Below are 26272 nucleotides of genomic sequence, written 5' to 3'. Positions count from 1 at the left end.
GCGGTCTGCAGCAGGGGCCCCCGCGAGCCACAGCAGGGCACCGCCTAGTCGAAAAAGTGGTCCGACTAGTCGGAAAAGTCGGACCGGTGTCGACGCCCCTGACTATGCAGAGGCTCACGAGCGGCAACATAGGTCAACAACCTGACCTACCTTAAATATGCGACTTGTACCATAAGATCCAGCTTGATCAAAAGATAGGACATGTCAAATTTCATCTCTTTATCTCAAAAGAATTTTGAGCTATCGTAAAAACCGCCAGTGTGGCACCATATCGCCTCCGCGCGCGGTCGGAAGGCAAAAGTTCGCCGGCTCTAACTAAACAAATAGTCGTCGTATCGCAAATTCATTGACGGCGTTCGAAGCGTCGTTCAATTTACTTTCGAAACATATCCTAACATTACCATTCAACTGCCTAGCGCAATCACCAACAAGCAAAAGTTCCGCGCATCCCTCCTCATACAGTGTTAGCGGCGGCCGGCCGCCGGCCGCTGACCCACATTCGCGTCATCAGGGAATGCCGCAACTAATTTATTGTTTCCAACTTTTTTCCCGGAGCGTTCTACCTGGTTTATATAGCCTTGCTAGTATTCTATGTACCGTGTGTAAAACGCAGTTCACACTTGCCCGTAAGGTCTGCCGGTGACGGGCCCGACACCGTCAAAACGGCCGAAACCGACGGAGCGACGGCCGTCAGGTCGACGGGCATGTGTGAACCGGCAGCGTTTGACGGCCGGCAACAGCTGACTGCGCCGGCGCCGGACCTGACGGCCGTCGCTTTGGAAAGTTCAGCAATGTTCAACTTTTGACGGTGACGGGCCCGTCGGTTTGAATGTCTGCGTGTTGGAGGAAGAGGAAAAGGAACGTTATCATGCAGCATGAAGCTCAAATGCATTTTTAAGATAGTTTATATCATTTTCTATCCATTTGTTGAGATGAAAGTGTTTATTACGGCACGATATCTTGAGATTCGATCCCTGATTTAAGTCAGCGAACCGATGTGTCTTTCATTAAAATAAAATTGCAGCATTATTTGACATAAAAATGTAAAAGCGTGGTATTTTATTTCTGTAATTCAAAGAATATTTTTAACTTCTCGGCCTTTACCCTCCCCCATCCCCTTCCCCCATCTGCGTCCATCTCGAAAATAGTGCGCCATTTCTGTCACAACATATGGCAGCCAATGGGAGCTACCAAATCTCAACTTTCGTTTGACGGGCTGCAGGCCGTCAGGTCGACGGTGACGGGCCCGACACCGACAGACTGACGGTCATGTGTGAACTGCGTTTAAAATGAAAGGCTGGAATGAGTTCTATAGCCTTGGCTGGAATAGCGATAGGTTCAACTTTCAAGAAGCCATGGACCATGGAAACAAATATCTTTATATACCCTGGAAACACTGTCTCGAAACGCCTGGATTTGCAGTGCGAGCCGTAAGGTAAGGTGAGGTGGGAACTGGGAACCTCAATCTGAATCGTCATCCGATGTCCTGATACCTACTCCGTAGGATAGGGCCTTGCGATGTATCAGCTTACTCGGGTAACGTCTGACTAGTGACTGATTGGAGTTCTGAATGACTGATTGGAGCCTTGGACTAATTCATTCACTTCACGGTCCAAACCTTCAGGAAAGTCTCGGTGATAGCATATAAATCTCACTGTTAAGGCCTCAATCGCTCGAGTACCTATAAAGCCAGAACGGTTGAGAGAACCGCCCGGGACGAGACGACTTAAATCCAGGGGCGTCGCCACGGATTTTTGAGTGGGGGGGGGGGGTCGGGTTTCTAGTCTTCACCCGATGGGTAGGGGTGTTTTTTTTGCCACACTTCCCAGTTTTGTGCGTGCGTATGTGTGTGTGTGTGCGTGTGTGAAAAATCGGCGCGCAGCGCCGCCAAATTTGGTATAACCTATTAGGTAGGTATACCTACCTACATCACTTGCGTAAAAATTATCACTGGTCGCCATGTCAAGTTCAGTTATACGGTATGCCTCTATAAAAACTTTCCCCTCTTGCCATTCTTTTAGCTTTTCTCCCATAACTTCGAAATTTGGTACACTATACTGTACTGGTACCTAATGTCAGTTGGGCAAACTAGACCTTTGGAATCAAAATATGGAGGCATCAAAAGATTGATTCCTTATGACCATATTTGGGCATAAATGCAGACCATTTCTAACTTGTCAATCACATAAAAATAAGAGAGTGTTTCAAGAAGGAGCATGCCTGATCTTGAACAGAAATGCTGGAACTATCTCCTAAGCAAAATAATATTGCTCCTATCATAACAATTTGAATTCTATAGGTAGTGAAAGGCAATCAAGGAATTGATTCACTTTAAACAGATAATCATAATATTGATTCCCCATCAGCTGGCTAATCATTATTTTGATTCACAGGTAATGTTAAGAGATAGGCAACAATGACTTGCAGGAATACATCATTTATCTTGCTACTATTCTCATTTAGTGGTATCCTTAGCACTACAACAGATACCTATAGCATTGTTGTAGTTAACCTTCACTACATTTGATAACAATTCACAATTTTTAAATGTCAAGAACACAAAAACTGAAGCAACAGGTAAAAACCATATAATAAATATAAAAGCACTACAACAATGATAATAAGGGGTTTGAAAAATTCATTTTGCCATTTTACACAAATACTGATTGTTTAGTATGCGATTCATGATACAAAAATAACATACAGTGTGATTTCCTCAAAACAGCTTTTACGTGATGGACAGTGGCTCTGTCTTTCTCTCATTCACAAGGCCAAAGGGACAATTTCTTAGTTTTGAGGTAACACTTTTTGGAAAGCTACCACATTTTTCTACCTTTTTAAAGAAAAAACTCACCGTCATGGGCCTTTTTTCAACCGTAACGATTCATTTGAAGTCAAAAGTGTACCCAAATGACTCAAAAAATTGATTCCATGCCCATATTTGGTCATGGCTCCTCCCACCAGAATCAAATTATTGATGCCTCCATATTTTGATTCCAAAAGTCTAGTTTGCCCAACTGATGTATGGGGTTATACGTGTCAGCAATTCATGATTCTAACTGAGGATTTACATCTATGATCTGAAGGCAGGTCAAATACGTGACCTCATCATTAGAAAATAATGAGAAATTAGAAAAAGCACGAATGCCTCCTGCTTTGAAAAAGTTCGACAGAAACGCAAAATATCTTTGGAGCCATGACAAATCAGCTCATCATTGCCAGGGACAGGGTGCAACTTATGGCGAGTGATGACTCGAAAGGTCATTCGTGGAAATGTCCATCGATGGCCACCAGCATTTTTTTCTACAACTTTTGACGAAGACGCGGTAGAGCGATGACAGCACCTGGAAGGTGTTCACTGTTCAGCTCAACAACACGGATCCATTCATATGCAGCAGGAGGTCCTTTTTCGATCAGGACATAACGTTGACCTGAGGTCGTTTTAACGTTAATTCTGAATGGTCAAATTTTAACTCATGTGACGCGTCTCAAAGAGATCAAGACGGTGGTGACAAGACATGACATATGTAGGGGAAGGTGGGGTAAGACGGACCAGCTAAGGTTTGAGGCCGCATATCTTGCTACACTGCTCTCGTAATTCATATTATTTATAGTCTTCGGAATGCTCAATCCTTCCTCTGTTGATATGTGTAAAGACTAAATTTCAAATTAAAGACATCTAGGTGGTGGATGCGTCAAAAACTCAGACAAGAAAAAACGTGGGGTAAGACGGACCACCCAGCAGTGCCTACTACCCGTCCATGTGTGTTACACTTCTGCTCTGTACTCTTGTAAGAAAAAGTAACCAGAATGGTAAAATAACAAAATGAGCCTTTATTCTTTACTCATGTGTGATGAAAGTGCAGCTAAAAGCAGGGAACATGTGTGTTGATTGTCGTTTGGCATGAATGCATGCTAACTGAGCACTTTCATGCATGGCTTACATGCAACAAAGACTCCTTCCTGAAAAATTAGCTTACTTAAACTTGTGTCAATGTTTTGGAAAAAAAAAACTTTCCATATGCAGGGTACAATGGACCACCACAGGGTAAGATGGATCACAGTGGTCTGTCTTGCCCCAAATCTAAATTCTGTCATTATCATGACGTATATGTCAAATAGCCCAACATTGCAAAACCTTGCCTTTCCTAATGTGTGACTATAACTATGTTTATAACTTTGTTCTTCACAGTAAAGTGCAAAATAGAAACTAACCATGCAAGAAAGGCGCCGTAATTGAATCACCCGTAGACCTCTTATATTAGATCGGTTTGACGAAAAACAACATTTTTCTCAATAACTCAAAAGCTATGCGTCCTAGCAGCATGAGCTCAAGGTGGCCATTGTTACGAAGGAAAACAAACATAGTGAGTGCATAAAGCAGTAGATACCAGCAGCGGTTCAGCCGGGAGGGCTGGTGGTCCGTCTTGCCCCGCTGGGCCGTCTTACCCCACCTTCCCCTACATACCATACAAATTCACGGAATCGAAAGTTATTGCAAAGCAGATGTTTCGACAGAATCTGTCCAGTTAGCTGTTTGCCTTCTTATGGGCCAAACATAGACCTGAGATGAAATCTAACGCGAAGCTAGCAAAAGAGCGTTAAAAGAGCTATCGAATAGTTTTCTGCTTCACTGTAGCCCTTCTATTGGTGGTTTCCCAGTCGCTACCGTATGTATAACGTATACTAAACTAACGCTGAGGCATGCTTTCGACCCCTGATCGATCTACAGGTTTGCGGATAAAAGAGCATGCTGCCCGTGGCCGTGACGAGAGAAAGCCGATGATACCCATTTACAAGTTTTCGAGTCATCTCAGGACTCAGGTCATCGCCAATAAGTAGAGAAACTCGGGACCTGCTAGAACTTAACGAATGTAAGTTGTGATGGTTTTTCGAGGTTCTGATTACGAATGTTATCTTAGTTTTGAACGAAGATGATGACTCCATGCATTTGGGGTAGATCAGGTTAGGTCAGATCGACCAGTACCTAATAGTGGATGACCACCACCGATTGCTTCCTAGCATGTTATATGAATAAGCAACACAACTACTTCTTAAATGTTCAGATGGGCGCTAAGTTCAAAATCAGCTCCAAATACTACCCTATCAATTAAAAGCACGTTATGAAAAAGTGAACTAAGGTCATCTTTATTTGAATCAGGGATATCGATTTATTTTAAGTAGGTGATTAACTCGAGCGCACCGGAAGTTTTGTTGCAATCGGCTCCTTTTTGCGCGACTTCTTTGCGAAAGCCCGAGACGGTTCCATCTGACTCCCTTTCCCCTACATGTGCACTGTACAGCTAGTTGTGACGGTAGCCATGGGGCTGAGGCTAGTTTGTAGTTTTGTAGTTAGGTACTGACTACTGATCCGACGAATCGACTGCGACCATTTTTTTTTTTTAAACGATCAGACGAACGCTCGGGGCAGTTTTGGCGCGTCCAATCATTTGAGGGATAAAAAGGTACTAGGTTGGGGGCTACTTAAAAACATTGTTGTGCTGGTGTTCCCCGCCCACAGCTAATTGACCTTAAGGTAATTGGCTAATTGGCTTTAGGGAGCTCTTGAAGTGATTTTGAATCTGATGTATTTGTTGGTGTTGCTGACGCCTGCTTCACTGACATAAAAGCTAAAAAAGCATACTCAGCATCGCAAAAGTGGGGGGGTCGACACCCCCAGTTTTCAAGAGTGGGGGGGTCACGACCCCCCCCCCCCCCGACCCCCCGTCGGCGACGCCCCTGCTTAAATCCCTAATGCCTTGTCCTAATGAGCGTAAAATAACTGAAAAATTTGCTTGTGCAGACTCCGTGCTTTCTTAAAAAATCTTAAACCCAATAGCTTATTTCCATAAAGATAGGTGCTCGGTACTCAGTCCAGTCCATGCATCGATCCTCGCAAGCCCTTCGTGATTCGAGCTTTAAGCCACCGGTTGAGGTCACAACTCTCCCGTGCCGACTATCATCATGACTCAACGCCCTGTACCTTCTGGGCTCGCCTCATGGGATCAGTGATCCGCGCCGGATCATCAAACGGTTAGGACGTGCCCGGGGATCAACCATCCCCTTCGTTGCGGTTGATCACACGGCACCCGTTTTCGGTTTGACGGTCATCCACATCCCTCAGCAGGTAACCGGTATCTATAAGTGTCAGCTCCGATTATAGCTCACTCGGCGTCGGCACTCCGCTCTTCGGTGGCCGTTTGACGCGACTGGATGACCGCGTCTGTTCCATGCGGGCGAGGGCGCTAACAATTACCTACCTAAGTACAGAGTACTCGCCTCTGTCCACGCAATGTTTTATGTTTCCCCCTACTAATGTTATCGTTTCTGGTTTCATGACCCTGCAATGGGCTGGTCAGACCAAAGCCATTGGTTCACCGTTCGATCCGTCGAAGTGTCATGGCTGGTTTACCGTTTATACTTCATTCAACTGATCAGCATTCATTTGGTTGACGGTTACCGGTTGAAACATTTCGGATCTGTGAACGCTGTGTTCTTCAAAAGCCAACCATGCCATTGTATTATTTCAATACTGGCAACATCACAAGAAACTCACGATAAATATAATTCGCGATGCAACAATTATCGTCCCCCTTTACGGCGCCAGCCCAGGAGGCGCCCGCAACAAACAAACAGATCTCCGGCCGGCGTCACAACGACAGAGAAAAGTCCTGGGTTGAGACGCGATAGGCGACGTTCGACAAACGCAGATCAGCACATCAGATCCCAAGCGTAGATATGGCAAAGGGAGATTCGCGGGCGAAGAACGCCACATCACAAGTTTCACAAATAGCAATGTTTGACAAGGTTCCGCACTGGTGGTCCGTTTCGATTTCTGCCGGACTTTGTCCGTCGCCCCGGTCGACCTACAGCGACTTTGCGTGCGTGTGCCGGTCGGGGTCGCCGGGCGCCGACCCACCCGTCTGCTCCTGTCTCTCAGTCCGCGCGGCCGCCTCGCCGTCGCTGAAGGCGCCGCGCTCGTTGGTCGCCGCGCCCGGGGGTTTCTCCGCCCCTCCCTCCGCCGTGCCGCCGCCGTCGGTCGGTCGGATGCTGAACGACACCTGGTACTTCCTGTTCTTGTCGAGCAGCTGTGTGGGCAGCTCGAGCGCCTGTTTCTGACCACCGTGGTTGAGCTCCAACCGGAGCGGTTTGCTCGGATCGTACGAGCGCAGGTCGACAGGCTCAGGCAGCTGTGTGCTCGGGTTGATCTTGGGCAGGATGGTCTTGGTGGGTGCCTTGGCCGCGCCGTGGTGGTTGTTTTTGGTGACTGTCGGATAAAACACGGTGTTAGATCGGTTTAGTGTCAGCGGTGATGTGGAGCTTACGTTAAAGGGACCCTCCCACCTTCAAAAAAGTTAATGAATTGGCATGAAAGTAATGTCGCTCGGTTCAGAAAGAGCAAAAACGAATATCTACCAAATTTCATCGAGAAATATTCACCAATTTTCAAGATATTAGACTTTTACTTTTGTTTACTTTTTGGGATCTCCGCTGTTCCTAGCGACTTTATTTGAAAGTGCGGCATTTGTTGCGTGCAAAGCAGCATATACCACCGCGTGCTACAAAACGTTTTAGTCAAACATTTAACGGACGTTCGAAAGCCTGATGACGTCATCAGATTCCCGTAATGGTTAAGAGATAGGGACCAAGCTGGTCCCACCCTGCAAGTAAAGGGAAGAAATTTCTTGAACACCATAAAGCTGCGGGGGTTGCGACCAGGATAAATGGTGGTTTCTGAGCCTGGCCGCAAACTTGGCTATCTCAACTCAAAACTAATGTTAAGGTGGGAGGGTCCCTTTAACCCGCGAGTTGCTGGGGGGGGGGGCGTTAAACGCCCCCACTTTTTTCGCCGGGCCATAGCATAAAAACGGCGCGCCGCAGGCGCGCCAAATGTTGGGTACCTGTAGGGAATTGATTGAAGTTTATTGTGACAAAGTTTCAAAAAAATCGGTCGGAAAATTTTTGAGATATCGAGGTTTTAGTGACGTCATGATTTTTGAATTTTCGACCAAAAACGGCGTATGTTCAAAAAATCATATAAAATCACAGAATAGACATACAGACATGCCGTAAACGCCATTAGACTGCCAATACCATGAACAATCAAATGGCTATCTTCGATTATTGATTATCGTTCCGCATTTTCCAAAATCTTGAACTGAATCTTGACAATTTCTCGTGACTACTTCACGACTATGATACATGCATTTCTTAAATTAAACTTTTTTAGCCAAACACGTACACATATGATAAAATGAATGTCACCATCGTGTTCTACGCCCCAAATTACCCATAAAACATGTGTCACGGGATGCGAATATCAGTTTTGATTTTCGGGGATATGTGCCTACCCGGTTGACCTGACCTTGACCCTGACCTATGCTTGACTGACCCCTACATGGAGCTGACACTCTTGTAGGCCTTATACGATGGATTGTGCACCATTTTGACAGAGTTTATGACGAGAGGCGCCCATTGCGAAGTCCTGAAGTCCATGCTACTGAAAGGCCGATTTCAGGTGTTTGACCTGACCTTGACCCGACCTGTGACCTCAAAACTCAACTTTAAAGTACTCATCTGAAGCGTCTCATCGCGCTCTTTCGTTTGCCGCCTCGTGCGTTTCGTTGCGCCTATTGGTTCTCGAGTTATCGGCTGGGGGCGTTTAACGCCCCCCCCCCCCCCCCAGCAAACGGTGGGTGGCGAAATACCCCAGCAACTGCCGGGTTAATGTATTAAACACTGGACATCTGCGGACAATAAAAATGGAGACCGAGAGCTAGCACATTCCATGAACGCTTGACTCATGTGTATACTAACTGGACAAACGACCTGAGTGGAGCGGGACAGGTGACATGTCACGTAACATGCTTACGAAAATCATTCACTTTCCGGTCATGCCGGGAAACGTCTTACACATTTGTTCCGCGGGTTACGGTTCAAACACACAACAAGCACGATTGTGTTAACTTTATTATCATGATGCTGTGGATGAAATGTATGTTAGATGAGTTGCAAAAGTAACTCGTGAAAACGAGTATTAAATCATTGTTTCAAAAATATTCGCAGCAAAAACTGTAAGAAGCTTTTCCTTGAAATTATAGCTGTGAAAGCAGTGATTTGATGCAAAATATGCCACTCTCCTTTCATGCTCTCTCTCTCTCTCTCTCTCTCTCTCTCTCTCTCTCTCTCTCTCTCTCTCTCTCTCTCTCTCTCTCTCTCTCTCTCTCTCTCTCTCTCTCTCTCTCTCTCTCTCTCTTTCTCTTTCTCTCTCTCTCTCTCTCTCTCTCTCTCTTTCTCTCTCTTTCTCTCTCTCTCTCTCTCTCTCTCTCTCTTTCTCTCTCTCTCTCTTTCTGTTTCTCTCTTTATCTCTCTCCCTCTCTCTCTCCCACACTATCAATTACTTGCTCTCCCACTCTTCTCGCTCTCCCCATTTCATAAGCCGTTGTGAGCCGCCACCAGCAGCCGCCACGCGACCTGGTGCCTTGCACAATCGTGGGGTCACGTGAATTATGGGGTCATCCCCTTGCCGTTAAAATTGGTCCTCAGCATGTGTAGTGCTGAGGTAGCAGTGCTGTGCATAAACGAAATCGGCAGAGAATTGAACTATACAGCTGAAAGTAAACATAGGTGATAAAATAGACGGCGCTCTTTTAAAGCTCTTAGCGTCATTGGTATCTTTTTACGCTAGATATAGTTTTATGTTTCAACACTTCACTTTTTGGTTATGTACATAAACTGCAGTGTGCTTTTTGCGTATCCAAATATGGTCACAATTTATAAAATAGGTTATCTCAGGCCCTCGAGCTGGATCCGGTCCGAAGACCGTCCCATGTCTGTCCCGCGGCTGGTATTGGGTCCCGATATTATCGGCTGATTTGCACTTTTTACCTGCCCCGCTCAGTAAGGTGTTAGATATAACCGTCCATGACCATCGTGTAGGGCGTGAAGAATAGGCCTTGCGTCGCATACCTATGCAGCACAACGTGACCTTCCGTTCCTGACCTGCCCTTACCTTACCTCGAGTTTAGTGTTTCCGCAACTGAGAGCACGAACAAAATAAAAATGATCAACTAAAAAAACTTCATGCTCTGGAGCGACTTTTCTTCAGGACTGTCAGATTATCGCAATATCATTAGGTGAACGGCACATCTATGTAAAATAAATTTATGTAAATCCATAACAAATGTAGGTATTTTGTAAGAATATTCCCGTAAATATTGGCACCTACCTACATATGAATTACGATGGATGTGCAGTGTGCACCAATAGGTACACAGGGGTGTAATTTTATATCTCTTTGTGGGGCAGATGCACCCACAATCCTGAAATATGCCTTCACAATGATGAAAATGCACCCACAAGGCTTTTACAGAGCTATAAGCGTCCTTTCGACAGCACGGCGTCCTTCGCATGCTCTAACGGCGTCCTCCTGACCGTCACGCGTTCCTGGAGGATATAGCGTTTTTAATCACTCGACGCCCTTCTGGGAGAATGGCGCCCTTTTGACAGCACTGCGCCATTCTCATGGTCTAACGGGCAACGGCGCCCTCAGTCCTGACCGTCTCGCGCCCTTATGTCTCTGTTTCTGTCCAGTGTCCACCGTGCATCCCTCGACTGTTCGGTGCCCTTCTGGCCTCTCAACGCCCCTGGACCATATAACGTTTTCAATCACTCGGCGACCTTATAGGAGAATGGCGCCCTTTTCATGGTCTCACGGCGCCCTCGTAACCGTCTGGCGCCCTTCGTCCCCACCAACTTAGCACTACTGACTGTTCGGCGCCCTTCTGACCTCTCTGCGCCCCAAGATCATATAGCATTTTTAATCACTCGGTAAGGCTCTGATAGAACTGATTTTTAATCAGTTCTAGTAAGGCGTCACCACCAACTTAGCGCTACTGACTGTTCGGCGCCCTTCTGACCTCTTAAGTTCGGTGTTAACTGGGTGGCGCCCCTCTACATTTTTTTTTTTTTTGACGCCCTTCCGGTCACTTTACACTTTTTACCGTGTATTTGCTTAGCCTTAGTCAGACATGTCACTTGAAGCGCGCTTCGGCTAGCAATGTTATACAGGGTTTGGTGTTTGTTTAATTTTTCAAATAAACAAACATAAACAAACTGTTCACGAAGGAATGTGTTCGCGAACAAGTGACGTCATCGGTCAAATTTTGGTAAACAAACAACGAACAGTTCGCGAACGTTCATGAACTGTTCGCGAACACGGTAAAGAGGGGGTAGAAATATACATTCTTGGACGATACCGCGAAAACGAAATATTTCTATCGAGAGTTTTCAAAGGATTTCATGCACGAGGCCTTGGCCGAGTGCATGAAATTCTTTGAAAACTCGAGATAGAAATATTTCGTCGCGGTAGAGTCCTAGATACCAGTAAAACGCCTTTTGGGCGAAGAACGAGCGAGCGAGATAGTGAGCCCTGCACGTGCGGAAGGGCGATAGGGTATACTTCCAACGGGCTTGTGCATAGCACCTTTCTAACCGGTCGCTAACGGTGTGCCAAATTTGAACGCAATCGGCCCAGCCGTTCCTGAGATCTGGAAGCGGCATTCTGCACGTGCGCACGTGCAAACGGGTCCAAAATGACTTTTGCACGGCACCCTACTAACTGGTTCCCAACCGTGTACCAAATTTGAGCGCAATCGGCCCAGCCGTTCTCGAGATCTGGAAACGCCCCCTGCACGTGCGCACGTGCAGTAACACCCTAACCGCAACACATGGGAATGCATTGCCTGGTGGGCGCCTACCTGTATGCCAAGTTTCAGCGAAATCGCCCCAGTAATTACCGAGTTACTGAAATGGGAACAAATTTGGCACCTCTTATTGTTGTATTTTGCACGTGCACTGGGGGTGAGCCACATGCATCGAGAGTATCCTATTTTGGGTAGAAGGGATGCTGCTACCCTACAAAAATTACCGCAAGTCAATCGCCCAAACGGCTGCTGAGATATGAGCCTCTCAAAATCACTACTTTTGCAAAACAGCTTGAACACCCTTGACTTTTCACGTGGCACGTGCGACGATGGTCACTGAGATGTATCAAAAGTAGTCAATTACGGGGTAGAAGGGATGGGGCTACCCAACAAAAAAGACCGCAGGCCAATCGGTCCAGCGGTTGCTGAGATATAAGCCTCTCAAAAGCGTTACAGGCCGGGCCGGGCCGGGCCGGGCCGGGCCGGGCCGCTCATACTGAGATTTTTCCGTTTATTGAAAAGACTCACTTCGCTCGCTGCGCTCGCTCGCTCGTAATTATTTCCTGTATGTTTCTTAATATCGTTCGTTATCTGCTTAAAAAAGGCCGAAATATGCATAAATAAAATACAGTAACAATAACTACACGTTAGATACTGAAATACTGGCAGTTCTAATTACTCAACATTTCAGCAAAGCTTACAAATTTTCTTTAAAACAGAAGCCCTCGATGAAATCAAGCTATCCAAGAAAACCATCCAAGAAAACGTCTCGCGCAAAGTTTCTTGGATGGCTGGATTGCATTGCTAGACTGCATCAAACATACAGGAAAGACCCCCTCCTAAGCCGTTTCGCTCCTAATTGAGCTAGAACCTTGCGGAAAAAGCCAACGTGTGCGTCTTAATTAACAAACCACAACGATTGGTATCCGATTTCAAGGTCTTACACCAACCCCTGAGGTCAGGTCAAGTGTCATAAAGTAGGGGTTTGGTTTTTGGTCAGTAACTTCGCCACAAATGGTGGCAGAGCCGCGATTGTGTCACCATCGTGCTCGTCGTGGTTAGGCGCGTCGAAACTCGAATGATATACTTTTTGTTTTGATTAGGTCTTTTTAGGATGTTGACCTCAGGTCAAGGTCAGGTCAAAGCCACTCGTGTCACAAAGCTGCATGGAGGATATCATGCTGCATATCATTCGATGTGGCAGTTCTTTCTGAGTCAATTGATGGCTCAACCGTCTCGCTAGCTCAATTCGATCGGAAGTTATTAGCGAAAAGCTCCTACTGCACCAAACAACCTTAGTGGCGTCTTATATGACGTCATGCCAGGTCCTAAATGCACAATTTAAGCCTCAGCGTTGCAAAAATAATTATGAATCACGATTCCATGTGCTTGAGATATGACTGGTGCATTTTACACATGTAAAACATGCCTGCAGTCATGTCTGCACCTTATGATAACAATTGCTCGAAAGATATCAGAATTCAGAAATGATGACTTGTTCATGAACGTTCATGAACGTTCACGAACTGTTCGTGAACAGAGAATCGTTGGTGAACATGTGACCTTGAATGCCAAAATTCGTAAACTATCAAATAAACAAACAAATATGAACATTGTTCACGAACTGTTCATGAACAAATATACAAACACCAAACCCTGATGTTATAAAATTCGGTGTTAATTTAGGCTCCCACATAAAGAATATCCATTGCGCCCCTTAGCAGCCTGGCGCCTCTACAGCTGGGCACACACAATCATTTTCGGAAAATTACACCCCTGGCAATGCATACCTAGGTGGGAAAGTGGATGAGTATATGCGCGTGATACCTAATATGTGCAAAGTTCCAAACACCCATACTAGCATATGCAAGTGTACTTAAATTAAAGTATTTACTATTTTACGTTGAGCCGAACAAAACGTACATGCTCTGCTAATCATATCTTGCGCGATTCTCCAGCTCTCATTTCAAAGCAAACATTTTTTTTACACATTTTGGACATATTTATCATGCCTTATGCCGAGCAAGTGACATTTGCAGGTGCATTATTTCTTTGCGCTAATGGAACAAAAGGCTAACCAGAGGTTGATGTTTTTTTACGAACGCATGCACTAATTGCATCCAGCATTCATGCTTTATCACATGCTTTGCCGAGTGTGCAGTGGATTGCTCAGACCAAGTCACCAATGTGGCTCTCAATGGAGGCGCTCCGGCGGCTGGTGGCGTTACAGGACCTGACCTGACCTGGATGGTGACTCTGAGAACTTTACCTATGGTCCGTGCCAATTATTGGCTTCTTGACCTTGATCTCATGATTTGATATTTGCTTTTGGTGCCCCATCGCTCTTTACCCCAAACAACGCTATACTACAGCCCGCTTCGATTCCTCATATCATCACTTAGTAGGTATCGCCCCAGGTCAGGTCAGGTGACACGCCGCCTGCGCCGGTGCCGGGCAGGCCGGGTCGGCTCGGGCGGCTGCTGCTGCTAGCTCCGGCCCCGCCCGCTCCCTACTTACGCCAGCGGCGGTGCTGCCAGCAGGGCAACTTACTGTACGCCACGCACGGGATGCCCGTGTAGGCGTGCGAGGCGTGGTGGCAGCCCTGGCCGGCCTGCAGGGCGGCACGCAGCTCCTCATCCTTGACACTGTCCTTGGCGCGCTGCAGAGAGCGCTTCACACGGGCCAGTTCCTCGGCTCGCCGTGCCTTGGCCGCTCGCCGCTTGGCCGGCACCTGCAGGTGCTTCAGCTGGGCTGCGGGAGGACAGGGTACGGTGCAGCGGTCAGGGTGAAGTTGTGGGAGCGGAGGACGGTCGCGACTTCTCGCGACTTATGCTGGTGCATAGAAGTGCTGACTTTTTTTAGAACACTCGATCTGGCTCGAATGATTAAGTCAACGGCGGTATATTTAAAAATTGGTACGATACTTGACCGTACAGTTTTGGTGTACCTCCAGGCTTCATCAACAACAAACTATGTCAAAACTACTGCTTACTGTTGAGGTACTCCTCGTATGCGGTGTAGGTATACGGCCCCTTGAAGCTCTTGAGACTGAGCTTGATGACGCTGGCGTTGAAGTTCTCCGCCAGTCGCTTGATGAACGCCTCCTCATTGGTCTTGTTGACCCTCATCTGCACCCTCTTCAGCTCCAGCAGGTCCTGGAATATCTTCTTTTCGGCCTGGACTCTGGAATGGAGAATATGCAGGGAATTTTAAGAACTTGACGTAACGAATAAAGCTACATATAGTAACTTAAATAAAGCACGGGATTTAAACATAGCAACCGTTGGTAACGCTCTCATCTTGCATGGGCGACACTGTTGAATCGGCTCACCTGAGAGCCTGCTCGTTGGCGGCCGCGTCTGCGTCCTTCATCCCGTCGGCAAGCTTGTTCTGCTGCGCCTTGGACAGCGAGCCAAGGTCCTGCTCCAGCTTAGGCACGCGCTGCATCTGCTTGAAGTCCTTCGCCGAGCGGACCCGTTTGAGTTTGGGCACGCCGTTCTGCGAGGGCCGTATCCCGCTGGCCCGTGGGGTCGGGTGACTGCTGGTGTCGGCCGAACTGGGGAGGATCTCCGCCAGAGGCCGCGGTCCGCCCCGAACCACGTTCCTCGCGGCCGGATTCTGGCCGTCTCCGGGCCTGTCACCCTGGCCCGGGTGAACTATGTTGCTCTTCCCGACACCCTTTTCAGACAGTTTACCTCCCTGACTGCTGATCGCCGCCTCACCGAGCTTGCTGGCCACCGCGGCCTTTGCCACGTCACTCCGGAGCGGCCTGCCGTCCGTCGCTGGAGCTGCTCCTTGTGAGTCGGCCCCCGGCTGCTCGCCGTCACTGGCGAACCTCTGTCGGGCGTGGCGCGGGGGCGGCGCGTCGTTGTCCGACCGGGGCTGACCGCCGCGCTCCACGCTCGCTATGCCTGAGTCAGCTCGCGCCGGAGAGTCTCCGTCACTGTGCGGGGCGCGGCTGCCGTCGCCGGCGGCGGCGCGGTGTCCTGCAGCTCGGCGCCGCCGCCGCTCCGTCCCGGTTCGCGTTCCACGCTGCTCAGTGCCGTCCTCGCCGTCTGAACTAACAGGGTCCGAACCAGAGGCGCGCTGCCGTCTCCGGCGGCGACGGCGCCGACGCTCAGAGGAGTCGCGGCTCGGCTCGTCCGGGTCGGAAGCGTCCTTCTCCTCGGTTTCGTTCAGCTCGCGCGGCCGCCGATGGTCGGGTGGATCTGACGCGGCCTGACGCCGGGGTCGCCGCCGCCGAGGGTCGCTGTCTCCGTTTCGAGAGGGGCCTCTGGAGCCGCGTGTGCCGTGAGGGTCCTCGCTATGACTACGACGCGTGTGACCGACCTCGTCGTGACCTTCGCTGTAATCATCAGAATAACGTGAGTTGGGTTCATGTCTCCTGTTGTCCCGTTTTCGCCGTGTGCTGCGTTCGTCTCCGTCATATTCCTGTCTAGCATTGTGATCGTCTCCGTCCGCGCCCCGTCTTCTGTGCGTTCGCCGATCGTCGTCGTACTCGCGTCTCCGCGAGCCTCGCTCGTCGTCACTGTAGTGCTTCCGTCGCGATCCCCGCTCGTCCCCGCTGTGATCGTACCTCCGTCTCGTGCGCCGGTCGTCGTCGATATCATCATACCTCCTCGAGCTTCTCTCGTCTCCGCTGTGGTCGTATCTCTGCCGTTGGCTTCTGTGGTCCCCGTCGTACTCTCTCCTGCGCGATCCCCGTTCATCGTCACTGTACTGGTACCTCCTGGAGCCTCGCTCCTCGCCGCTGTGTCGGCGGTAGCGCGCGCCGTCCAGCTCCTGCCGGCCGTCGTGTCCCCTCCTGTTGCGATGGTGGCGGTCAGTGCGCCGCTCGTCCCCGCTGCTCCCGCTATGTCGTCTCCGCCGTCCGTCATCGCTGTAGTGCCGCCGATCGCGTCCCTCAGGGCCAGAGTCATACTGCTCGTCCACATACCGCGTGTTGAGCTCGCGGCGCAGACGGCGGCGCACCACTTCCACGTTGTGGATATCCTCGACGTCCTCGTCGCGTACCACGCGTCGGTCGCGCCGGTGTCGACGCTCGCTGTCCTCGCGGCCGGAGTCGGGAGTGTCGTCGGCCGGTCGGCGGGCCCGTCGCTCGGAGCGCTGATCCTGCCACCAGGCGGCGTCGTCGGTCGAGCGAGAGCGCTGGTGTAGACCGGGCATGGCCACCTGCGGAAGGGGGAGTGTTCAGTGGACAGCGGGGCTGGTGGGTGGTGACATGTGACCGCTTACGTGAAGTAGATGCGGTTGGTCAGAATAGGACTACAAGTTGCAAAGTACAATGTGAACGGTTATGTACCTAATCTGCTAATATATTCACCTAAGTATAGGGCGCCCCAGCAAAAGTTAGCCTATTTAATAAGGTTGGAATCGATGCTCCGCATAAAATAACGTTCATGGCCATAGCTTTCTGAATTTCATTGCGTATCTGTATTTTTACAGTCGTGGTATTCTGTTCAGGGAAGATTGTCATCGCTGTTTGCACGCGAATGGTGTGAAAAATTATCGAAATTATAGTCACTTGATTTGCACCTCCCGCGCCCGCACTTTGCAAACTTGTCGGAAATAATTTATCGATGACGGCATTTACATGTCCTAAAGCTCATCTTCTCACGAACATTTACGTTGCATTGAATGTGCCCACATCGTAGGAAAAGCAAAGAAACATAAGAAAAGCAACTATATTGCATAGGTCATCAGTGTGGCACATTGGTTTCCCAAAATGAATAGACGCTATCATCTACCGATGCAATTGTTAACAGCTATGTTTGTGCTAAATTTCTGCCAAGTTTATGGTCAATTTCGTGAAAGCATACCGCTCGAGATGTTGACAGAAGATAATTTAAATGATGACGGTACCCACTCGATAAAATTTGGAAATAAGGACTCGATAAATGAAATCATGGAGAATTTACCACCCCCAAGAGACGACTCGGATGATCCTACCGACGAAGACGTGATGAGAGGCTCAGAAGAGGATGGTGAGCCGATCAAGCCGGGCACTTGCAGCGTTCTCCAGTCTGGGATTCTGGAGTGTGACGGTCGCACCCCTCGGGAGGCGAGGTCAGCGGCCGAAAACCACCTGGTGTCCCTCCCGGACTCCGACGTCTGTCCTGACGACGGCGACGAGTGTCCCGCCGCCGAGGACATGACCTACGAGGAGCTCGACTGTCCGCTCACCTGGATGCGCCTGGAGGACGCCTGTTACGCCGCTGCCTACCGGATGCGCGCCACTCAGCGCCGCGCGCGCCGTTACTGCCGCTCGGTCGGCGGCCACCTGATACACCCCATCAGCGCGCGCGAGGTGCGCCACTTCACGGCGTTCTTCACGGACCTGTGGGTGGGCGCCGAGTACAACCAGACGGCCGGCGAGTGGCAGTGGCTCGACGGCACTCCGCTCGAGAGCAACGTCACCATCCTTGGCGGCAGGACGCCCGAGAAGGGGCGCAGGTGCGTCCGGGTGCGCGCGCGAGACGGCGCCGCCGCAGAGGCCGGTGAGGGCGCCGGCGAGGGATCCTTCATCAAGACCAACTGCGGCGGACTGTACCCGTTCCTGTGTCGCGCGCCGCTGCTGCCGCTGATCGCCTGGCAGAAAGCTAAGGACGAGGAGAAGGCGCGTCACCCCGAGCCGGCGCCGACGGCGGATAATCCGTGTCCGCGCGGCTGGACGGCCATCGCCGGCTGGTGCCACCACTCGCCGCGTCTAGTCGGCGAGTGGGCCAACGGAGAGCTCTGGTGCAACGACAACCGCAACAGCAAGCTGGTCAGTCTGCGCAGCCGCGAACACGAGCTGGCCGTGGACAAACTGGTGGGCAACGGTTCCTGGTATCACATCGGGATGCGCTACCGACGCACGCCCAAAAACTGGGGCTGGATGGACGGCTCAAAGGTGGAATACACTAACTGGAAGCACGGCCGACCGCCGACGTTCATCGAGGACGATAATAGAATGAAGGATACGTCCTGTTCGTACCGTTATGTGGACAAGGATTACTGGCAGATGGCCGACTGTCGGGAGCAGAGAGTGTTTGTATGCGCTTTCAAACCAGAGCTCCCCGAGGACCAAGCGGAGACGGATAAAGACGCTGAGAATGTCAAGGAAACGGAGGCGACGGAAATGCCAGACCAAGAACCGATTAAAGGCATCATGGCAGAGGAGAAGCCAAGCATTTCAGACACTACTGACTCGACAAAGAATGCAATAAAAGAAGCAGAATCCAGCGATGGTTCCAAGCCGACTGAGGCGTCTAGGTCAGCTGGTGCTTCGTAGTTAACACTGAAAGTGAATGTAAACGAAGTTCACTGATGTTCCGTCTCCGTTTTGAGGCGAGGATAGAAACATGTAAAACATTTTACGGATGTCAAAAGACTGCACGAACGCCATCAACACAATACCTGCCGTCCACCGATGAGGTTTCCTAATAGCCTGCGTCCCACAGAAACATGTGGTAGAGTGATTTTGTTCCTAAGTGGTGCCTTCTGGCTGTTGGCTAAGGATGGTTGGTTGGGTCGCGTGATCATATCTTGGTAAATAAAGAAGCCCTTAAATAGCACGCAAGGAGTGGACCAGCATCAGCTATGCAAAGGGCCTCTTAAGGGGCGTTTCGGATTCTAAAATGTCAGCCACCCGAATAAATGGCGTTCAAACAACATCGATTGGCCCCAATTTAAATGGCTGGCAGATGCTGAACAGGAAACAGTCTTCCACTGCTCACTTGTCTTGCGAGAACAATGAATAACATCACAGCTGAAGTTGCGTGTTTGTGTTTTGCTTCCGTCACAATAATTTATCCACTAACGCAATGACAGACTCAACAAATCAGCAACCGTTTCGTCCTATACCACCAAACGCCTCTGCTTTGGTGCCGGAGAGTGCTGGCTCTGGCAACTTGAAGAGCTGGGCAATAGCTAATAGCCACTACATCACTACCCTTCACCTTCCCTGGAAGGCGAGAACAGACAGGTAATACCGGCTCGACGGCGGCGCAATGACTGATGGCAGACAGCACTGCTAAGATACCGTCGTCGAGAAATCAGTGCGCGCCGCCGGTGACCGCGATAGGCCTCAGGCGACCAATGAAAGTAGAGCGTTACCCGGCGAGCTGGATAACAGACTGTTGACGTGACCTTTCGTGACCAGCCGGTCAGTGGATCGTTACAGCGGCGCAACAGCTACTTAATTATTCGGTCCAGTTATGATGATATCACAACAACAGCTGTGCATGGTGGACATAAGACAGTGCTTCGATCAACAAATCTCTCACGATTTTAGTGCAAAAGGTCAAGAATGAAATATGCACCAAAGTGAGATGCACTTTGCACATTGCAGTTTGCACAATATGTATGTCATACAACATAAAGCCATGTATTAGCTGGTTCATCTATGATAAACCATCGATGTCGGAGCCCTACTCGACCGGATTTGAGTTTTCTATAATGCATACATTTCATGGCTACACGTCAGCAGCTAGCACGTTCTCACTGGCCCACGTCCTTCTTCAATACGACGTGTCCTAAGCCACGAGCGCTGAACATATCCCTTCCACCCTGTGTTTCCTCAAATCTGACCCGACATAGGTAGGCCCTCAACGACCTGACACGGGCAGTTTCCCACTGACTTGACCTGGGTACATCGCTCATTGACCTGACCTGAGGCCTCTTGCACCAAAATCCTCTTGCTATGGCAAACAAATTTACCACCGTTAGATTAGCTTATTCTGAAACCGGTTTTTCGATTTTACCTAGCTAGGTAGTTTGGTGCAAGAGGCCTTTGATTGCCCCTACTGACCCAGGTATAAATCCCCTACTGACCTGCACGCCGGCGTGCTCGGTGTGCTGCCGGTCTGTCTGCACGCCGTCCTCCACCGGCGTCGTGGTGAACGTGGACGGGCCCGAGCGCAAGTACGAGCTCAGAGACGAGTGCAGGCCGTCAGAGGACAGGTTTAGGTTCAGGTACGTCTCCGGCGAGAGAACGAACGCGCTCTGGGTCTGGGACTCGCTCAGTGCGCTGCTGCTCGGGGAGAGAGAGAGAGAGCGAGAGAGAGAGAGAGAGAGAGAGAGAGAGAGAGAGAGAGAGAGAGAGAGAGAGAGAGAGAGAGGAGAGAGGGGGCTGTTAGTAACATCCTGTTGTAGTGCGAGAAAGTTGTACAGCTTGGTGGAGCATTCTCATAACGGCATAGAACAAGTTTTTAATGACCTTTATCGCAAAAACATAAGGCGATATTCTCACAGGTAAGCGAAGTCATGACAAACAGTCATTAGCTAGTGCAGGTGCAGTCCCGAGCTGTGTAAACATTGGTGCTGCATAAAGGTCACTGCCGTTGTACCGCTGGACGAAGGCGCTAGGCAAGCAAGTTAATGCAGTTTCGACGCGTGTAAAGCATTGTTAAATAGTTCTCGCTGGTAAAATACAATAGCGGCGCAATAGCGTATGCCGGTGAAATACAAATGCATCCGTCGTCCTATTAATTGTCCGGTTATGCATCCGTTGGAGTTAAATGATCAGAAGCTGGGTTCAACGTGTCTCATGGCCGGGTGCAGCTGCTATTTGCATAGTGCGGTTGCTGAGTGTGACACTCCTGTACCTTAGTCCGTCGGAATGTCTACGAATGGCTAAAAGAGATGCCTATGATAAACTCTGCAGATCAGAGCGCCCATAGGCAGTCCGACCTACGGCATCATACTCACTGACTGAGAGCCTTCATCATGGTATCCTTGTCTGTCAGCGTGCTGGCCGGTACCCCTCCGTGTAGCTGCAGGTACTTGGCGCAGCCCCGGTTACCGCGATACAGCGCTGAGTCCAGCGGAGTCATCAGCTGACCCTTACTGGAGCGCATCACCGGGTTCACGTGCGCGTGCAGGTCCATCAGAACCTGCGAGAAAGAACCGCGTCGTCACCATGGGTCATACACCACGCAGGCTAGGAGATAACTAAACATTGGAGAACTTCTGATGACATTGTTCGTTGGGTTGGTTGAGGTTCTCCGTACCCTGGAAGGTGGTGAGGTGCCTTTGGGAGCACCCTATTAGAGACCGGCGCAAGTCGCGATAGGTCAAACGGTGCCGCGTCAGAGTCGATTGCGAGCCACTGTGATCTATGGTGGCTGGTTCCCGAGCGACGCATTCGTTATTTATCAGCTGGGTGCTGCCAGATGCGGGGCCAATGCATTACCAATGACGTGCGGCCGGGCGCTGGGTGATGTCATATCCTCCGTTTGGGCCGCATATCGGCCGGTGTGAGCACAATACATTTTTAACGTGGTCTGCTTAGTGCAATCAATGACGAATAAACGCGAAATGTGACTCGTACTGCACTTTGACAACTGTTCCTGCAACTATTATAAACAATTTCATTTTTAATTTGCACTGTCAACCAAGAAGAGAAAAGTGAGAGCGGGACCTGCCACTGGCGGTATAGCGACAAACAAACTGAATGGCTTAATGCTGCTCTTCCTATTCAGAGGTTAATGCATTACAACGAGATACATAACTGCCTGTGCTCAAACTGACTGTTTGCGCAAACATGAAATAGTTGTGCTTTGAATAACATTGTCATCCTATTTGCCGTTGCTTCCACCCATCAATTTCTGGCTGCTCATTGTAGCGTGTTTACCACATTCAGCATCAAAACAAAGTATAATTATCCAGGTAATCTGACTCTAATCCGCGCTTGTCCGATCGACGTGTTTGTTCATTCGGCATGATTCGGGCCGAATTTTTTTGGACGTCTCACAGTGGTTGATTTTACGACATATGCGTCTAGGCGATGATCTGTGCAAGATGTTTATGCGATTCATTTTTCGTAACTTAGCCATCTTTTATCAGTAATTAGGTGAAAAAAATGAATGGAGAAGATGAGACTAAAATACCAACAACATTTAGTGTCACGCAGATGCAGTAGAAAAGATAAAAATATACCAAATGCATAGCACAAGAATTTCTTCGTGCTCCATCCCATTCCCCTCACTGTAACCCTCAGTAATCGAGAACAAGCTTGTGGTGGATTTCCAGCTCTACCTTCACGCCCCCGCGGGTCTCTGTCAATGCGCATTTGGTAAAAACATTGTCCTTTCGCGAGTCAACTTTTGTCTCGCAATAATAACGCTGTGGTGAGCTACTTTCCAGAACCTTCCCGACACTATTTGCATCTCCGGTCGGCAAATGGAGTACTTAGACATTATAACCAGAAATTTCATCGTTCCCTCTGTTCTATCCTTCCCAGGTGCATCCTCACGTACAGTGGGGTGACCGTTAGCGGGGCTGGGTGGCCTGTCCGCGCGTGACGGCCCGGCGCGGCGGGGCGGCGCACTGCAGGTTGGTCGCCCACACCAGTGTCTGTCCCTAATTTTCATAATCTTTCTGGCTCTGAGATCTCGTTGACTGCAAGGGTCTTACCCTACAAAACATACGAGACAAAACCTAAAAATTATAGTGCACCGCAAAGCTGCAAGCATCGCGCTGCCCGGCGAAACTGAAAGTATTTTCACCTCCCCTCGCTAGATGGCAGGAGGCGTTGTCGCCTGAAAGGTATACTGCACCGCAGCCATAATCGCAACGCTCTTTGTAATTTTACCTCTGCTCGCTAGATGGCAGCAGAGGTTGCTGCCTGGAGGGTATACTGCACCGCAGCGCTCACTGTATTTTCACCTCTGCTCGCTAGATGGCAGTAGCGGTCGCTGCCTGGAGGGTATACTGCACCGCAACGCTCACTGTATTTTCACCTATGCTCGCTAGATGGCAGCAGAGGTCGCTGCCTGCAGGGTGTACTGCACCGCAGCACCCACATGCAGTGCTTCCATCCCCGCTCCCTAGATGGCAGTGGAAGTCAGCGCCTGAACGGTATACTGTACCGCAATGCTCATACTGAAACTGCTGATGAGCGAATGAGCGAACTGGGATTACGAATCGCGGAATAAAAACATTTTACCTATAAAACATCCGAAAAGGATGTGCTGACGAGTGATTAGGACTTTACACCTTCATAATGCCTAGGTGAACCAGTGCGTAGTCGTGCTACGCAGTTACGCAGCTACGCCTATTGCTTGCTTAGTCCAACGTGAGCTCTGTGTGGCGCGTCATGCCTCCTTCAAGCCAACAGAGCGGCGACGCCTGCGGTTAGGTTGCGATATGTAGCTTTGAAGCAAGCAAGGTTTTCAGCACATAAGTCATTCTTGGAACTTGTGATATTAATCGGTTCAGAAAGTTAGTTGGACCACATTCGTTTTCCACAAACGTAGACGGTATCTAATTCATCTATGTCTGAATGTATATATGTTCTACCCTATCGTGTGGGAGACACAATTTTGTGTCTAATTAATAAAGTGGTATGAAAGTTCAGCTGACCGCGCTGATGGATTACCGTGATACACACCTATTTCTATCACCGAAGCACCAGAGTCAGGACTTCGTACACTGTGACTGTAACCACCATCACATGTAATAACAATCACATGTAAGACTCATGCATAGTTGCCTAGGATGGCGTGCTGGCTACTGCGGATACACGTAGCTCGCGTTCATGGGCCCTCGTTGAACATGAGTAGGGACTGCTTCATGCGGTTCAATGACCGTGTAATTCATTGTCAGCAAGCCAGCTGGCGCCATTGAAAGTTGCCACCAGACGACACAGTGGCACTTCAGGCGAAATGTCTATTGGGAGTGGTATATGTCGATACCAAAGAAAGAAAATAGCAGGAGGTACGTACTTGCACACAATGTCCTACTCGTTGCATTGTGATTGCACCCCAGCGGACGGAGTCCTTTAGAACGTCGGCATTCGTTCGTTGGAAACTGTGGGACGGTCCTTGCTACTTATTCAAGCTGCCATCCTCCTATTCAGTATTCATGTGTGCAGTATGACACTTTATGTGAACAAACTGTTAGCAGTCCTCGACAAAAATTACCTTACTACTCCGCGACTGGCTGCCAATGTAAAGCGTCACCAGCGGAACCGACGTCGTCTTATTTTGCTGTGTCACGATCGCATCAGTCTATCCGCTCAATTTGACGTCACGAGTTCCCTCTGACGTCATTAATGACCACTGTTTGATTGATGATGCCAGCACGCACCGTGGGTCGGAGTTGGCACGTCTGCTATGACTTAACGAGCACGGATATCTATTCGAGGCGTCTATCTTCACTTTGTGAAGCTTAGAAACTGGACGAAAATCCTCTCGATGACCGTTTTAGCTCGCCAAAATGAAGTGAAAGTGGGACCCCCGGTCATGAGTAATGGTATGGTGTGCTAATGTCAATTATATAACGTCTTAAATTTTTAAGCCTAGCTCTTCTCTAAGCTGTAAGATAGCGGTACGCTTCGTTGATCGTTTACAGTGTGCGTGTAGCCTTACGACTGAATTCCCCGACATTTATGGTCTATTCGAAGAGCTATTTCATTCCTACGAAATGACCTGCACGTTTGGCGTTCCAGTTCTGTGACGCAGTGGCAGCCAGCAGCATTCAAGCCAAGCACCCCGAATGGTATGCAATTCAACGTCGCAGTATGTTGCACGATCGACCGAACCGAACAGCACCTATCGACCGGTTCAAACCGGTATCGACCGGCACACCTAACCTGCCGGGTTGGGTGTGCGGGGCCGGTCTGAAGCGCGTCAAAACACCGTGCCGGGGGCGGCACCAGTGACCCAGTTTGGGCTGTACGTCGGCGCCTCACCACGGAAACGCTCCCTCGAGACGGGTACATTGCCCGGAGGGGAGGGGAGGGAAGTCGCGGCCAGTGTGCGTGAGTTGGGGGAGTATTCTTGAGTGACTCATTCAGCGGGTGAATCAGGACGGCCGTCGAGTCGCCATTTTGTGTGGTAGTTTGGCGAAATCAATGCCTGTTAGGGGTAATCTCGCGATCTTAATGCGCGGCTTGCTGGGTGACACTCACGATGCTTAGAGACCATGAACGGCAAAGTAGTATTCAAGCCTTGAGTGGCGTGCGGTACGCCATAAGTAAAGCTTTCAGGAAATTTGAATTATGTATGTGCAAAGGTTGCTACGAGAGATGAAAACAGGTCTTTCATGTCCACAAGAAGCTGCCTAAAATGTTCAAAATTGATGGGTGGTGCGGAAACATTTCATTTTGAAGCGGACAGACATGACTTGAAGGAAACGTCTAGCTGATGTGCATTTGCGGCAAAATATTTGACACGGCAAAATGCTAAACATCGTTCGTATTTCCAGAATTATTATAACTAGCCGCCATCTCGTCAGCTACATAACGCTGTGGCACATTATCAGTTGTTGTGTGTTCTTTTTTCTATCCATTGGGTACGCAAAAGCCTGATGCTCCGTTGTCATCCTCGCCTTGTACATACGTTTATGCCAGGCCGGCTTCTGGAGTGTTTTTTTTCTCTCTTAGGATATCCACAGGGCTGACGTGACCTTCTATCCATAATATCCATAGGTCTGTTGTCGCTTTCCATTCGGAATATCCATACGTCTGATGTGGCCTTCTGCGTGAAATACCCATTGGTCTGATGTGGTCTTCTACCTGGAATATCCTGTAGCCTGAGTTGACTTTCTACCCGGAATATCAATACACCTGCTGTTGCTTTCTA

The 26272-nt window shown here is 49.3% G+C and overlaps 1 protein-coding gene and 1 long non-coding RNA gene across 5 annotated transcripts in view; one reads left to right on the top strand and one right to left on the bottom strand.

The window, feature by feature from the left end:
- The first annotated feature begins 1109 nt into the window (after positions 1 to 1109).
- Positions 1110 to 26272, top strand: LOC122375509. Its single transcript, XR_006255413.1, has 2 exons — positions 1110 to 1435; positions 25138 to 26272. It is a non-coding gene; the product is annotated as an uncharacterized LOC122375509 (long non-coding RNA).
- Positions 6494 to 26272, bottom strand: part of LOC122375508 — a 49810-nt gene continuing 30031 nt past the window's right edge. For 2 of the 4 annotated variants that reach the window (XM_043354929.1, XM_043354927.1), the window contains exons 10-15: positions 21396 to 21580; positions 20520 to 20718; positions 15037 to 16877; positions 14698 to 14888; positions 14223 to 14456; positions 6494 to 7267 (exon numbers count right to left, since the gene is read on the bottom strand). In XM_043354929.1, the coding sequence (XP_043210864.1) occupies positions 6867 to 7267; positions 14223 to 14456; positions 14698 to 14888; positions 15037 to 16877; positions 20520 to 20718; positions 21396 to 21580 (3051 nt within the window). In that variant the 3' untranslated portion in view covers positions 6494 to 6866. The remainder of the gene's footprint in view (positions 7268 to 14222; positions 14457 to 14697; positions 14889 to 15036; positions 16878 to 20519; positions 20719 to 21395; positions 21581 to 26272) is intronic. The other 2 variants (XM_043354928.1, XM_043354930.1) reach the window with 1 other exon arrangement.

This window comes from Amphibalanus amphitrite, unplaced genomic scaffold (assembly GCF_019059575.1).
Source record: "Amphibalanus amphitrite isolate SeventyFive unplaced genomic scaffold, NRLGWU_Aamphi_draft 001857F_arrow, whole genome shotgun sequence".
Taxonomy (NCBI): domain Eukaryota; kingdom Metazoa; phylum Arthropoda; class Thecostraca; order Balanomorpha; family Balanidae; genus Amphibalanus; species Amphibalanus amphitrite.
The sequence above is the reverse complement of the archived record's forward strand: the minus strand, read 5'-3'. Positions and strand labels throughout refer to the sequence as shown.